The 15,292-nt window shown below is 44.3% G+C and overlaps 1 protein-coding gene across 1 annotated transcript; it reads left to right on the top strand.

Annotated features, from left to right (window-relative positions):
- The first annotated feature begins 2,905 nt into the window (after positions 1-2,905).
- Positions 2,906-5,845, top strand: LOC125545963 (nascent polypeptide-associated complex subunit alpha-like protein 1). The gene is made up of 5 exons (XM_087517172.1): positions 2,906-3,047; positions 4,165-4,245; positions 4,681-4,690; positions 5,137-5,249; positions 5,345-5,845. Exons 1-5 carry the CDS (start codon positions 2,997-2,999, stop codon positions 5,678-5,680), a joined length of 591 nt encoding a protein of 196 aa, XP_087373298.1. The 5' UTR covers positions 2,906-2,996; the 3' UTR covers positions 5,681-5,845.
- The last annotated feature ends 9,447 nt before the right edge of the window (positions 5,846-15,292 follow it).

A 15,292-nucleotide genomic window follows, 5' to 3' on the forward strand; every position in this document is an offset into this window, starting at 1 on the left:
ACCTAAACAAATGGAACTAGTATTTCGTACTAGGGGAGGACTACATGAACTGTAATATATTTTGTGCATGTACATTTATGGGCACATGGTTATGATCCTTGCGTAGGTAACTTGTAGTAGGGTGTGATATATTTTGTACATGTGCATTTCTGGACACATGGTCATGATCGTAAGCATAGTTGTAGTAGGCTGTGGTATATTTTGTGCATCTGCATTACTGGGCACATGTGTATGGAAGTGTGAAACTCGTTTGACTGGTAATGCAATGTTTAATGGCTCTTAAAGCAATGTCTTTCTGGAGTGTTTGACTAAAATAATCATATTAAGTGGAGTACACTACAGCCAAATAATTAAGTAACGTAAGAGTAAATTACACAATACATATGCTTATCTTCTAGCAATATAATCTTCCCACATTTGCATAGCCATGGCATCTCGCATCTCATTTCTGGCATATCGCAAGTTGTTAAATACCATTACATCTCTATTGTATTTGGCATCTCCATTGGTACATCCTTCATACTGCTTTCATTAATATCCATTGTAGCTCTGTCGGGCAATGTCATATCTCCATTGTGTAGCCTTATGAAATTGTGCAATACACAACAAGCTACAAGAGTATCAACTTGTGTGTCAATATCAAACATGGTAGCTGCTTTTAGTATGGGATACCTTGCTTTCAATATGCCAATAATTCTTTCGACATGATTTCGTAGCCGAGCATGTCGAAGGTTAAATAACTCCTTGTAGCATTGTGGCCTATGTCTTCCTTGTTTTTGTAAATGATATCTAGTTCCTCGTTATGGGGAAATGAATTGGGGTGTATTTGTATACCCCGCATCTACTAGATAAAACTTTCCAGGAGGTACATTGAATCCATGCTCAAGTGCATCCTGTAGAACCCTTGCATCTGATGCAGATCCCTCCCATCCAACATGTACATGCATAAACTTCATGTCAAAGTCACATGCAACCATTACGTTTTGTGAAAGACCTTGCTTTCTATTTATATATGGATCTTGTTGCCCAGGCGGAATAGTCATTGGAAAGTGAGTACCATCAATAGGTCCAATACAGTTCTGCAGATTTAATTCTATAGTTAGATATATACATACAAGTTAAATTTACTCAATACCTATTCACCATGATAGGACTTGAAAACATACCTTAAAGTACGAAAACTTTGGGTTACTTAATATACGATGCTGGTGTACAGAAGGTTGTATGTAGATGCATGTGAGCTGCGTAATCGCATTGAGCATGACATGGAAGTAAGTACTAATTGAATCTGCACCATGCTGGAATCTGTCTTGCAATGTTCTGTTGGTTGCATTCTTTGATACTGCATATAAAAATATGGCTACTTGCTCTTGCACAGAAATATAACTTGCATCCTTGAGAAGGTGCTTTTCACAGAGTTTTTGTACTAAAGCTTGAAAGATATCTCTCTCCATATGAAAACACCATTCACATAGAACTTCATGGCTGGTAAGCGCTTCATGCACATAAGTAGCTCCATTGAGGATGGGTGTATGTATTCCTCTCCTTTCAGATGACTGGGATGAGCTACCTTCTAGTGTAGGGAGTACAAAAAGTACAAATTCATCTTCGTTTCTTGACCGCCGGCTGTAGTTTGGATCCATTGACTCCAGGAATGAATGGATTGCTGCTACTAGAATGAAATGTATGTTCCTGAGTAGTGCTTTGCAGGGGAGGAGAAGAGATGAGAAGCAAGTTGCTGGCAAGTGCATTGTCTGTGCTTATATAGCAATAGAAAGAAGCAACGGCTAGATACATCAACGGCAAGAATGCAATGCCTAGCCACATAACGGCTATTTTTGTTTCCTGGACAAGTGTGCAGGTTCAAACCTTTTCTTTTGTCCCGAACACCCCATAGATTCCCATTCCTTTGCTTTTGGACCCTGTAGGTTTCACTTTGCACTCCATCCCATCCCTATGCATTTTTCTATTCCTTTGCTTTCTGAACCCACGTTCCAAACAGGGCCTAAACCCTTTGCTGGTATGAACCTTAGCTATTGCCAAGCACTTAGTCTGGACATCTGGTATCTCTACTTCATCCTCCCAGAGGAAAACCGTCCCCTTCATCTTCATGCAGCGCTAGACGTTGTAGCAGATCGTCAACATCTTCCTTCCTTGTGCGTGCGCCATGGTCGGCCTTCCATGAAGGTCCCATGGACATCGACGCCGGAGAGTCCAGGCGCGAGCAGCAGGAGAAAATCACTAGGACTCCACGAGCAATCGTTACCAACAAACTCATGGTGGCTAGCACCGCACGACGATAGGTGAAACCCTCTTTAGTCGCCAGGGAAAATATTGAGGCCTCCTTTGGTTTGTAGGATTTTTGTAGGAATTCTATAGGATAGAATTTGCAAAGGAAAAATTCCTTTGAAGCCCTTTGGTTTGTAGGAATGGATTCCTATTCCTATATAGGATAGGAATCAATCCTTCACGTTTTGAAGGAAAAAAACATTAGCCTAGACTCAATGGAAAAAATCCTATCCTATGCACCAAATGACATCTCTTTCTCTATAGGAATTGACATGCATGTCATCTCACTTCCTATGATTTCCCTATTCCTATAAAATTCCTATCCTATGAACCAAAGAAGGCTTGACTATGTTTTGTTTCCTAAAACTGCTTTTTTCGAATATCGTTTCCCTTCCTAAAACTGCTAGGTTTTTTTTGAGTAATCCTAAAACTGCTAGGTAATAAAAGAGTTACAATGCAATGCAATTGCTAGATTGCAAGATGGGCCAAGAAAACGGGTCCAAATCAGTTGTGGACGCTCTGGGCCGAACAGCACGGTCCAGGCCCAGTGTTGACCAACACAAGCGGGTAAAGCGGGTCTCTTTGTTTCCCGTCGCAGTCTCTCTTGGCCCTCTGCTCTGCTCTCCCGCTCCCAAGCCCCTCCCTCCTAGCCTAGCTAGGGTTCTACTTTCCCCTCCGACAAGGTTTCACCGACGACGTGCGCCACCATGACGGCCGCCGAGCTGCTCCGCGCCCAGCTCGAGGAGCACAACATCGAGGTGATCCTCCATTCCGACCCCTCCCCCTCCCGGCCCTCCCCCTCTCCGATTTGGTGCCCTGTCAGACTGAAAAATCTTCGCCTCACATTTTTAAAGAAAAAAAAGGTTCGCCGTTCTTGCTCTTCGGCCCCTGGATCGGCGTGTTCCGTTGCGGTGGTGGTGGTGATTTTACAGCGCTAGATCTCGTCTGTCAATGTCGCCTAGGTCGCAGAGCTCTCTCTGGGTGGAGAACTCTGTATCTGTAACCTCCACCTGAGGGTGTGGTAGCATGTACGGGATTCATGCTCGCTTGTTCAGCTGGGAGTTTAATTTTGAAGCCCAAAATTTGATCTTTCTGGTCCCAACCATTGTGGTTCTTCACCTTTTTGCCAGTAAGCCAGTTTTCCTAACTACGTGCAGTTTGTGGTTCCCTTTCGTAGCAATCTCCAGTGTTGCAAACTGAAATGCTACTGCTTTGTCTTGTGGATACAAATCTGAAAGGAATTTTGAGCAAGCATAGATGAAAGTATCCACCTTTGGTGATTGCTAGATTATAAATGGGGCCTTACTTGGTTGTAATTAGCTTTGGAAGTCGGTTAGTAAACTAAGTATCTCGTGTGTATGCTTATATGCTTTATGGCATTTTTCCTGTACCAACGCTATAAATATGTGAGTATACCTTCTGTTGTCAAAGCAGAGAGTAGTTCCTTGCAATTCCTGTACTAACAATATAATATAAATGTGTGAGCATACCTTCTGTCGTCAATGCAGACAACAGTTCCTTGTAATGTACTCCCTCCGTTCCTAAATACTTGTCTTTCTAGGCATTTCAACAAGTGACTACATACGGAGCAAAATGAGTGAATCTACACTCTAAAATATGTCTACATACATTCGTATGTAGTAGTCATTTGAAATGTCTAGAAAGACAAATATTTAGGAACGGAGGGAGTACATACTCTTCCTTTCTTTTGCTTTTATCTTGTGCTAATGCTACTTAGTATGTACTCACATCTTCATGCTGGGAAGATAACTCTGTTTTCCCTCCTCTGCATATCCCCTGTTCTGAGGCAGTGCTGTTTAGTGTTTAATACTTATGACCATCAAGTAATATGATATTTGGAATGCATACTCTCAGGAAGATGAGCCTATCCTTCAGGATGATGATAACGATGATGAATACGATGATGAGGATGAAGATGAAAAAGATGACGATGATGTTGAGGATATGTTCAAATTCTGTAGTTCCTTCTATTCAGTTCAAGTAGCCACTTAGTTACAGATAAGCCTATTTCTTATTGTAATGCTGCCTAGTTCTAACATAAATTTTGAGATCTGAAGTTAATGGCCACATCAAAATTCTAATTTAGAAATTGTTATCTGATCTGTTCCTCAATGATACAAACTCTATATTTACCTATTTTGGTTCACTTTGACCTGTTTTTTATTTGAAAATTAGGAACCGACCAGTTTGTTCCTGTTCTAACGTTCTGTTCTTTATGAACCATCGATATGCCTTTGTGGTCTATATTCTCACTTTTTTGGAACTGTATCATATTTACTCATTCCTCAATTATTCAGCACTGCTTATTTACAGATACTATAGTTTCTTGAGTATTTCGTGCCATTTGTATATAATATTCACCTCTGTAAGGTGGCACCTTGTTTCAGTTTCAACTTGCATTAACATATACATGAATGTTCAGCTATAGCATTTAGTTTGATAGGAACAAATCCTGAATGTAAAATCTTGGTTTTGCAAGTATAATTTTGGTAGGTGAATCATTTCAATGCATTTAGTATGAACTGATAGTGGGATTTCCATTATATGAATAGCTAATCCTTTGTACCTTACCCAAAGTGCCAAAACTAAGATCTTGTTCAAAATTCCAAAATCGACAATGGATACCAAGAAGACTTGATTGCAGTCACAGTTTTTGTTCAATCGTGCTTGAGAAAAGTTCAAGTGTTGTATGAATGTTACACTTTCCATTTCCAACGATCACCGATAATAATTCACAAAGTGAACTATGTCTAGTTGTAAAATTCTGGGGTTATGCAAAAATTTGAAAATCTGACATTATGTGCCTGTGCTTTCTGGCACTAGGAGGTGATGCTAGTGCAAGATCTAGGAGTGAGAAGAAGTGCAGGAAAGCCATGGAGAGGCTTGGCATGAAGGCCATTACTGGTGTGAGCCGTGTAACTATCAAGCAGAGCAAGACCGTGAGCATCTGAACCACTTCAGCCATTGTTCCCTGTAGCATAATTACATGCTGGTGGTTGTCGCATTTTCGTAACATCCCTCAATAATATTGCAGGCTACGTTTGTTCTCTTGAAGCCAGACGTCTTCAAGAGCTCGCAGTCAGAAACCTATGTCATGTTCGGGGTGGTCAAGATGGAGGACATGGACGCTCAGCTGCTGACAGAAGCGGCGGAGCAGTCCAAGGCGTCGGTACCAAGCAGCATCATCTCAAAGGGTGAGCAGACCGTGGCAGAAGCCCAAGACGACGAGGTGGTCAACGAGACGGGCATTGACAAGAAGGACGTCGAGCTCGTGATGGCAGAGGCCCCCGTGTCGAGGTCCAGGGCTGTGAAGACGCTCAAGGCTGCAGATGGTGACATTTTCAGCGCCATCATGGAGTTGACTAACTAGGTGATGATAGGGTGGGGGTCGCAAATCAGTCTTGTCATGTCATCTTGAATGTTGCAGTTGCGGAATGGGAGGCTGTCTGTTGAAACTAGTACTGGCATGTAGGTTTTAGAGGCGTTTTAACATCTGAGGACCAGCAAACTGCTTGCTCTTGTGCACAATTCTGAATCGGCTGTGCCAAATTTTGCTACAAATGCATGTCACTCTGTGTTTCAGACAATATATCATTGTAGCTAGCTTTGGAATTTTGATCCCAACTACGGCCATTGTGAGATTTTGAGACAACTTTCAAGTTTGTTTTGCAACTATCGATGAAAACAAGGTAAGGACGACAAGAAAATATGACCGGGCAACAATGCTTGTGACACAGATGAACAATTGGTTTTTGTTTGTTCGGTTGTATCAATACTCTTTTGCCAATTCATTTTCTTGGCAATGTTTCCGCTTATAAGAGACCAATAACTTGTCCACCAGTGTTCTGTTGTGAGGCAAAAACTAAACATACCCTTGATCTCCTTTGCAATGCCCGCGAAGTTTCAGCGCCGCTTTCGGAAACTAAACTCACGGTGGGAAGACTCAACACATACACACGCACACGCCAAGGAAGAAACCAGCACAGCTTTGCCAAGAGCTCTCCTCCTTGGTGACATAAACACTACATTTTTGCCCAGCCCTCTCGGCCACTAACCCACTAATCCATCTACTACGCCACTAACCCAACAAACTCCACACACTACATCTCCTGGAATCTCTCCAAGGTCAACAAGATGGAGCTGTGTAGCTAACGGCTCATGCATGCAACTAACAGATATCTATCTACATGCACGTACGTCCAGCACTTCCGCCAGGCTTCCAACGGCCACCCAGCCAGTCATGCGGGCTAACAAACCAACCAAGTCACATGGCTAGCATCCGTACGCATGCATCTAACAACCGGACAAGAGCTTACCGGATCACCCGGCTCAACCTGTCACCCTCCAGCCCCTTGCGTGACTTGCCGCTTCACGCAGCGCCACGGCTTCACACCGCCTCGGCATCTCGCCATACTCACCGCATCACACGGCAGCGTGGCATCTCGCCTCCTCGTCACACCTTCGCTGAAACTTAGCAGCACTCTCAACTCCTAGACCAAACCATAGGCAAAACTCAAACATGCAGATACAAGGAATCAAGATTAACTCTAACAAAGAGGGCATTGTAGATTGTGCTGGTTGGTGCTCGGGTGTTTGCTGAGGGGGATCTGATTAATTTTATGTTTTTGAGAATCGTGTGATCTGCTTTCTAGACAAGCGAGCGTTTCTCTTAGTCTTTGCCGTTGCCCAAGCGCGGTACGGCGATTCCAGGACCAATGATTCTGCGGACTGCGGTGATTCCACGGAGCCCGTCCTCTCCTACTCTATCTCTTGGCCCGGCCTGTTCGTCTACCTGTTCATGTCTGTTCGTCTCGCCTCCAGTGGCTGCCCCCAAGGCAGATCTGTATTGCTTCCTTGTCTTCTCCACGAGTCTGCATTTCTCGACGGTGCCTTTCCTACCCGGAAATACAATCGCCTGGCTTGGACCTACATTCTATGTGATTCTCCGAGACAATGCCTTCACATATGCCTCCCATTCGTATTTCATAATGGATTTTGCATCAATCCAACCCGCGATTTATTGTCACTGTGTTCTCTCCCTCGAGATAACAATGATCCAACCGCGTTCGTATTTTTTTTTGACAACTACTACTATACTGATGACATTTTTAGAGCTTACAAGAAGTAGATTTCAGACACACGGCCTCCCCTTTTGTAAGTGCTGGTCATTCTTAGCCCGAGGAAGGTTGGTGAGCACATCAGTTATCCTTTCATTAATGGTAATTGATTCCTATCAGCCTCACCGGAGGATCAAACCTGATCCAACAGTGCACCACATGCTGGGCCTGGGAGAGACCTCCTATGGGCCTTATCCTCTCTTGACCAGCCGCATCCAAACGTCTTCCTCTTCCTCGATTCTTCTCTCTTTGCTTCCTCACGAGCGGCCGGCGAGCTCCATGCGCGGTGCCCATGAGCTACGATGGCGATGACCGTACGCGTGCAATAGAGAGGAGCTGGAACCGACGACGTCGTTTGCTGCAACCATGTGTACGTTGTTTGCTGGAACAAGCCGATGACGGGTGGTGTGGTGCTCAAATATCATGGTGCTTAAATATGATGGTTTATGTATCCGAGGAAAATAGAGAAGTGCGCCACCAAGGTGGTGTGGTGCTACCTAGCAGCAGTTCCATGCTAGTTTGGTCAAACTTGTGGTTGGCATTCCTTGTAGGATGGAGGGCCTGGATATGAATCTTTCGTCTTGTCATCTTGAACCGGAGGTTTTATTCGTGTTTTCATTTCAAACTATTGGCATATAGTGTTCCTAGGCATTTTGATGTCTAGTGTCTAGCTCAGACGATGTCCCTTGATGTTGCCTTTGTCTTGTCCCTTAACCAAGCGAGCTCGACAAAACTTTGACATGGCAGTGCCCTGACAGCCATGGCGGCAACCCTCGCGCAGAGGTCGACGGCCATGGCATGGCGGTGCCCCTGCGGATCTTGGTGACCATGGCCACGGTGTCCCCGGGACGAGAATCGCGCAGCTTGCGCACGGGTCAACAGAACGCGAATGGCGCAACGTGCATGCCAGCGTGAGCAAGGAGATGATTCCTTGGGCGGGAGGAGGGAGGGGGGGGGGTCATTTCAAACCGTAGGCCGTAACAAGCCAAAATTCCGGCCGGTTGACCAGCGCCTATCGTGACCCTTCATTAATTTCATGAGTCGTGAAATCTACCTCATACCTAAGCCATAATTACCTTGGGCTTATAGCTCTTGTGCGACGTATTTCATGGAAATTGTAAGGAGTGTAACCTTGTTCGACCTAATGGCTGTGGTACGACACATTTGAGTGTGTAAATAGCCCAGACACAATACGGCCTTAAACTCAACTGATGTCCTCGTTAGCTGTTAGGGGTTGGACCCACCACTTATCCACGTAAGTGCGGGACCCACCACTTGTCCATGTAAGCGCGGGACCCACCTCTCGCAGCTAGAAGAGATGAGCGCCCGTGCCTGTCCACCTGCCGCCGCCCATTGCTTCCCCTTTCCCCAATCTTTCTCTTCTCCGACGACCTAGCGTAGATGTCTACCTCCTCCGCCACGCACTCAAAATTGCGACAGTATGGTCCAGTGCCACTCACGTCCACAGCCTCTTAAACTATGGGTCAGTAAGACTAATGAGAATGGTAATCTTGGGCACGAATTTGTGAAATGCTTTAGCAAAACAATTATAGTAAGGGGTGGCAAGGTTAGATCTAAGTTCTTAGCCCGTTATTTCGCTGCAGTTAGCCCGTTCGTTCTAGCTGCGCAGGACCCACCTCTTGCAGCTAGAAGAGATGAGCACCCATGCCCGTCCACCCGCCGCCGCCCATTGCTTCCCCTTTCCCTAGTCTTTCTCTTCTCCGACGACCTAGTGTAGATGTCTACCTCCTCCGCCACACACTCAAAATGGCGACAATATGGTCCAGTGCCGCTCACAAGGTGCCCTGACTGCCCACGTCCAGAGCCTCTTAAACTATGGGTCAGTAAGACTAATGAGAATGGCAATCTTGGGCGCGAATTAGTGAAATGCTTGAGCAAAACAATTACAGTATGGGATGGCAAGGTTAGATCTAAGTTCTTAGCCCGTTCTTTCACTGCAGTTTGCTCTAATTTCTCCATATTTCGTTTTTTATCGTCGAATTTGGGATTTAGGGTTTATGTTGTTGTTTTCAGATCGTAAAGAAATGTACCCATTTCGAGTGGATGGATGATTATATTGAGATGATTCAGTTTGAGGGATACATTGAATCGAGCGGGGCCACAACCTGCGAGCTCAATTTGGGTGGGGTGCCGCCGATTGCTATGGAGAATTTGGGGAGCTCGGACGGGCGAGGGGCGGGTAGAGTCCTGTCGATGGCGAGGCATGCACAATGCTGAACTGCACACGGAGTCCGAACTAACCGCAGAACTAGAAAGATCAAACGTGATCTCTGCACCATGCCAAAAATTATTCAGTGTTCATGCCCCTATTTTTGTTCTTCAGTTAACAGAGTGCACACCAAATTCAGTTTCTAGTAAAAAAATTGGGCTGCCGAATAGATGTTTGGCCGTGAGAAAATAACTAGGCCCAAAGAGAAACCGGCCCACCCGCATAGAGGCACCAACCCTTTTTTATAGCATAGAGGCACCCATGTTTAGCGAAAAATGCTTCGACTAAAACCTCTAATTAAATGTTGCTTCGGCAAATAAACCTCTAACAAAGATATACTTGTTTACTTGTTTTCATTTTGGCCAAAGTTTTGTTCATGGAGGATTGTGAGAAAACACAGGCCCAAAAAGAAAACAAGCCCACCCGCTTGGTGCACCCATGTTGCTTCGACAAAAAAAGGTTGTGCAAAAATTTTGTGATGGATTTTTTGATACACAATGTAAATCAATAGAACATTTTTTAATACATTAAATTATTTGAATCATTGCTAGATTTTGAATTTTGATCCCAACTACGGCCATTGTGAGATTTTGAGACAACTTTCAAGTTTGTTTTGCCACATGGGTCAAAACAAGGTAAGGACAACAAGAAAATATGATTGGGCGTGGATGCTTGTGACGCAGACGAACAATTGGTTTTTCTTTGTTCGGTTGTTAACTTTTTGACGCATCAATACTCTTTTGCCAATCAATTTTCTTGGCAAATTTTCCACTTACAAGCGACCAAAATTTTGGCCACTAATTCTGTTGTGAGGCAAAAGAATAAGTACACCCTTGATCTCCTTGGTAGAAATTCTTTGGGATATTTCGTTTTTCTGGGTCAGGTTTGATGCATATGTGTTGCCAAGTTGTAGAGTGTACTGCTGTGAAAAGAAAGAGGGCGTTTGTAGATTGTGCTGGTTGCCACCTCGTGTGTTTGCTGCAGGGGGATCTGATTACTTTCTTTTTTGAGAATCGGGTGATCTGCTTTCTAGGCGAGCGAGCGTTTCTCTCTGTCTTTGCCGTTGCCCAAGAGCGGCACAGCGATTCCAGCACCAATGATTCTGGGGACTGCGGTGATTCCATGGAGCCCGTCCTCTACTACTCTCTATCTCGGCCTGGCTTCTTCGTTGATCTGTTCCTGTGTGTTCGTCTCGCCTCCAGCGCCGGCCTCCAAGGCAGATTTGTATTGCTATCTTATCTTCTCCACGAGTCCGCAGGCGTCTACGCTGCCTTTTCTCCTCGGAAATACAATTGCGTAGCCTGTCTCTACGTTCTATGTGATTCTTCGAGATGATGCTTTCCCATATGCCTCACATTCATATTTCATAATGGATTGCATCAATACAACCCACGACATATTGTCACTGTTTTTTCCCTCGAGATAACAATGATCCAACCCCGTTCATATTTGTTTGACAGCCACTACTCCAGAAAATTACTCGCAAAAAAAAAACTACTCTCCAGACAACATTGTAGAGCCTACAAGAAGTAGAAAACAGACACACGGCCTCCTCCTTTTATAAGTTGTGGTCATGCATAGAGCGAGGATGGTTGGTGAGCACACTAGTTATCCTTTTCATAGATTTGTTGGACTCCTAGAATCTGCCTCGTAACTAATCCTTTAACCTAAATGCTAAAAAGTGCACGGCTGCTTGTTTGCCGTCGCGAGCACTCGCGGGGACAGCCGTCCGATGCGAGGCGTAGGCGCGCGATCGCGATCAGGTGATTTGTTGTTGGGACCATTCGTCGTTCGCCCACGACACGATATCGCATGGGTGGGGCCGAGAGCGCCGCTGTCTCTCCCAATCCTCTCTCGCCCTCCTCGCTCTCGTCCCAATCCCCTCCACATCCTCTCCTCCTCGCTCGCCACATCTGCACCCTACGGGAGAAAGCGGAGGTCGTGACGCGGGCCTCATGTGCGCGACACGGAGGAGGGCGGGTGCTTCAGTGGTGCGCGCGCGCTCGGTTGAGGAGGGCCTGGCTTTTGGTTGTCTACGCGTGCGCGGCTGAAGGGGCGTCAGGCTGCGGTGTACGCGCGACTGAAGGAGTGCTGGGCTGCGGTGGTGCGCGCGGCGTGTCTGCGGAAGGCGGAGCTTGGTGCGGAACGCAGGTTGCCGGTGACGCTGCGGTGGACTTGTTTGTGGAAATCGTGAAGTAAGGTCCAACTGCACCCTCTGTCTCCATTTCCGTTCAGATCAACGGGTGAGGTTGGTGGTTAGATTCAACATCCAGTGTATAGTTTTGTTTTGCCAGATTCGTAGTTCTTCGAGGTTGGGAATTGCCTCATAATGCTGTACGAGTTGGCAGAATCATACTATTTGAGTTGCCTGGAATTCATGTGCTGTGAGATTTGGAGGCGGAAGAGGGGGGGGGGGGGGGGGGGGGTGATTTTGGGCAAGTTGATTGAATAGTGTACTTTTGTTGCCTGGCACTAGTATATGAGTTGCCTGAAACTAATGTGCTATGAGATTTGGCAGGGAATCAATCCAACATTCAGGTTTAGCTTTTTGTGATATTATGAATTGCCTCACAATACTCTAGGATTTGTCCTCATACTATGTGAGTTGCTTCGACCACATGAGCAGTTTTTTTAAGGGTGGGGGTGGTCGTTAATTATGATATTGAGTCCTCAATATAGCTGTTGGCATTTTGGTACCCTTGATATTGTTTCCTGACTACCCTCTGTTTATACTTTCCATTCTGAACTTGCTTAATAGGTGCTTCCTTAGTTGCCTGTTATTGTCGTGGTTTTTGCCTAATAGGGTATGTCAACTTGCTTATGTATTAGTGCCCCATCCACCATCAGCATCAACACTCTTTTTCTCTTCGTGTGAAGAAGGAAGCAACCTAGCTAGCTTCTGGGCTTAATTGATTAATTTGATTGATAATAATATGTTCATTTTGGTACTCTTGATTATTAGTTATAGGCTTATAGCTAATTTTTTGTCATGGTGATTACCGGTGTATATTGATGTGTGTCGAAATGGAACTACAATTAGTCGATTATAGTACTAGTATAAAAACGTGCAATATAATTTGTGAGCGATGGTTTGGGTTTGTTTGACGTGCCCTTTTTTACGGATGAATAAATTAAGTTTTTAGGGGTGTGATAGATGATTATATTTGATGCACTTATGCATATGTATGTATGTATGTATGTATGTACGTAACACTAACACTGTTTTTTAGATGAGGCAGATCATTTGTCTCTTTCAAACAAAGAAGTTTCGAGAGGAAGGAACGAGTGAGATAGGTGGTTCATCACCTAGCCGGCTAGGCATAGATGGGGTGCAAGGGACGAGTGATAGGTGGGACGTGAAATTTTTTGCACCCAGTTGATGGCATTTCAAGAGGAAGGCAGAGGGGTGTGGAGGCGGGCGTGGGATGGGGTGGGCTGCCCATTATGAGTCTCTACCTTTTTCAATTTGTTTTTTTATAAACCAAAACCTGGAGTTTTGCCTGGATATACTATGCAAATTGCTTAGAGCAGAGTATAACTTGCCTACAACCACAAATGCATTTGCCTGGGGGACCACACTTGTTGATCAACAACATATAGGTCCAGATTTGTTTTCCTGAAACTTGTAGGAATTGCCTTATATCTACTAGTAGTTGCTTCTTACTTCCACTTTTTAAATCTTTTTTTTTCTTCGGGGCAAGCAAACTAATGAATTCGCGGCAAAATCTATGGAAATTGCCTACAAAACAAGTATGAGTTGCTCTGACCGTATTCGTCATGGGCAAAGCACAGGTATGTGTCGCAAGTTTCGGATTCGTGTGTTGTTCTCGCCGTGTTGGGCCAACGGCCGTAGTAGTTTGCCATGACTGTAGGATGGGGTGCGCTTCGGGGGTCCGTTGGCGCGCCGATGATGACGGGGGATGGGGAGAGCGTTGAGGTGGGATTTTAAGACGACGTAGGGTGGCGGATGTGCGAGAGGAAGGGCTTGGGATGGGGTTGGGGACACGAGGTCCATGAAGCGCGTCACCGTGTAGGAGAGGGGCGAGATTGATTTGTAGGGGGCAAAGGGAGCAAGGGGGATGTAAGCTTCTTTTTTCACTTTTTTTAGTTCTTATGATAATTCAGAAAACACACACAGATCAGGGTTAGTCAACTTCAATACAGTAGGCAACTACAAAAAAAAAACTCTAGGCAAATCCCCTACAATAATAGGCAAGTCACACATAAAACTCCAGCAAGCCCAAACAGTTAATCTCGACACTGATCCATCTCCTGCCTTCGAAGAGCATCAAACAGAGGTGCGCAGAGAAAATATGTAACCAAAATGATATAGTTTTTGCAAGCTGTTTTTATCCCAGGTTTTTTTCTCTTTATTTTTTAGAATGACGCCCACATGCTCTCTAGATTTCTCTGCAGGCACAAAGCAGTTTGCCCATTATTGGGTACAATTGTCAGAGAGGGACAAAGGAAATCATGATCCCGGGGAAGCGTCCCACATATATCAACATGAATGAGAATCTATCCCAAGAACTTGTGCCCATAATACCCGTAACTGGGTACAAGCTGCGGGTAAACTTGGTTGATTCAGTTCTTATAATAATTCATAAAGCACAGACATTCTGGGTTAGCCAACTTCAAAAACATTAGGCAAAAATAAAATAAGTATGGGCAAATCACATGCAATAGTAGGCAAGTCACACATAATTGGGTACAAGCTGCGGGTAAGCTTGTTTTCGTTTCACTTGTTTGATTCAGTTTTTATAATAATTCAGAAAGCACAGACAATCTGGGTTAGTCAACTTCAAAAACATTAGGCAAATATAAAAAAAAGTATAGGCAAATCACATGCAATAGTAGGCAAGTCACACATAAAACTACATCAAGCCCATGTAGTTTGGCAAGCAGATCCTGATTTCTGTACTTGAAAGTCACACATTAAAATTGTTTGCAAACCCCATATAGTTGTCAAGCAAGTGGTGCTATTTCTTTGGTTGTGTAAAATATCTAGCATTTTTTAGAGTAGTGAAAGTCAGGTAAATGACATTTTAGGCACACATTTTTAGGTGGCAGGGAAGTTTATTGGGATGATCAGAATTATGGAAACAGATTTGACACAAGTCCCATGCAGTGGTCAAGCAAATCCTGATGTTTTGGATTGTTGCAAGTCACATATAAAATACATTACAAGTCCCATATAGTTGTCAAGCAAGTCATGCTTTTCTCATAGGCACATATTTTTTTAGGTGGTACGAAATGGTTTTGGGATGTTCAGAATGTGGAGACAGACTATTCACAAATCTGTTTGTGTCCACAAAATAATAGGCAACTCACACATAAAACTGAAGCAAGTCCCATATAGATGTCAAGCAAATCCAGAATTTTGGTATTCAAAGCAGGATCAAAGCCAAACTACTTTTTTCATTGTTTCATTTTTTGGTCCTTAGTTTTTCATCATAAAATATGACACAAGTTGCTTACACGGTAGCAGTAAGTTGCCTAAAAGATTCCCAATAAGTTGTTTTAGATCCATATACAAGGTTACCTAGTTTACTTTGTTTTGTTTTGTATTTTTTTACAGGTCCCACCCCAATAAAACATGTTCAAAGCTATCAAAGTAATGACCAAGTAAGGAAAC

Source organism: Triticum urartu, chromosome 3A (assembly GCF_056163025.1).
Source record: "Triticum urartu cultivar PI428250 chromosome 3A, HENAU_Tu73, whole genome shotgun sequence".
NCBI lineage: Eukaryota > Viridiplantae > Streptophyta > Magnoliopsida > Poales > Poaceae > Triticum > Triticum urartu.

Excerpts from the sequence above, each read along its gene's own strand:
- LOC125545963 (XM_087517172.1), top strand. The coding sequence starts at position 2,997 with ATGACGGCCGCCGAGCTGCTCCGCGCCCAGCTCGAGGAGCACAACATC. Across the intron at positions 3,048-4,164 it reads TCGAGGAGCACAACATCGAG|GAAGATGAGCCTATCCTTCA; the intron begins GTGATCCTCCAT and ends GCATACTCTCAG. Across the intron at positions 5,250-5,344 it reads CTATCAAGCAGAGCAAGACC|GCTACGTTTGTTCTCTTGAA; the intron begins GTGAGCATCTGA and ends ATAATATTGCAG.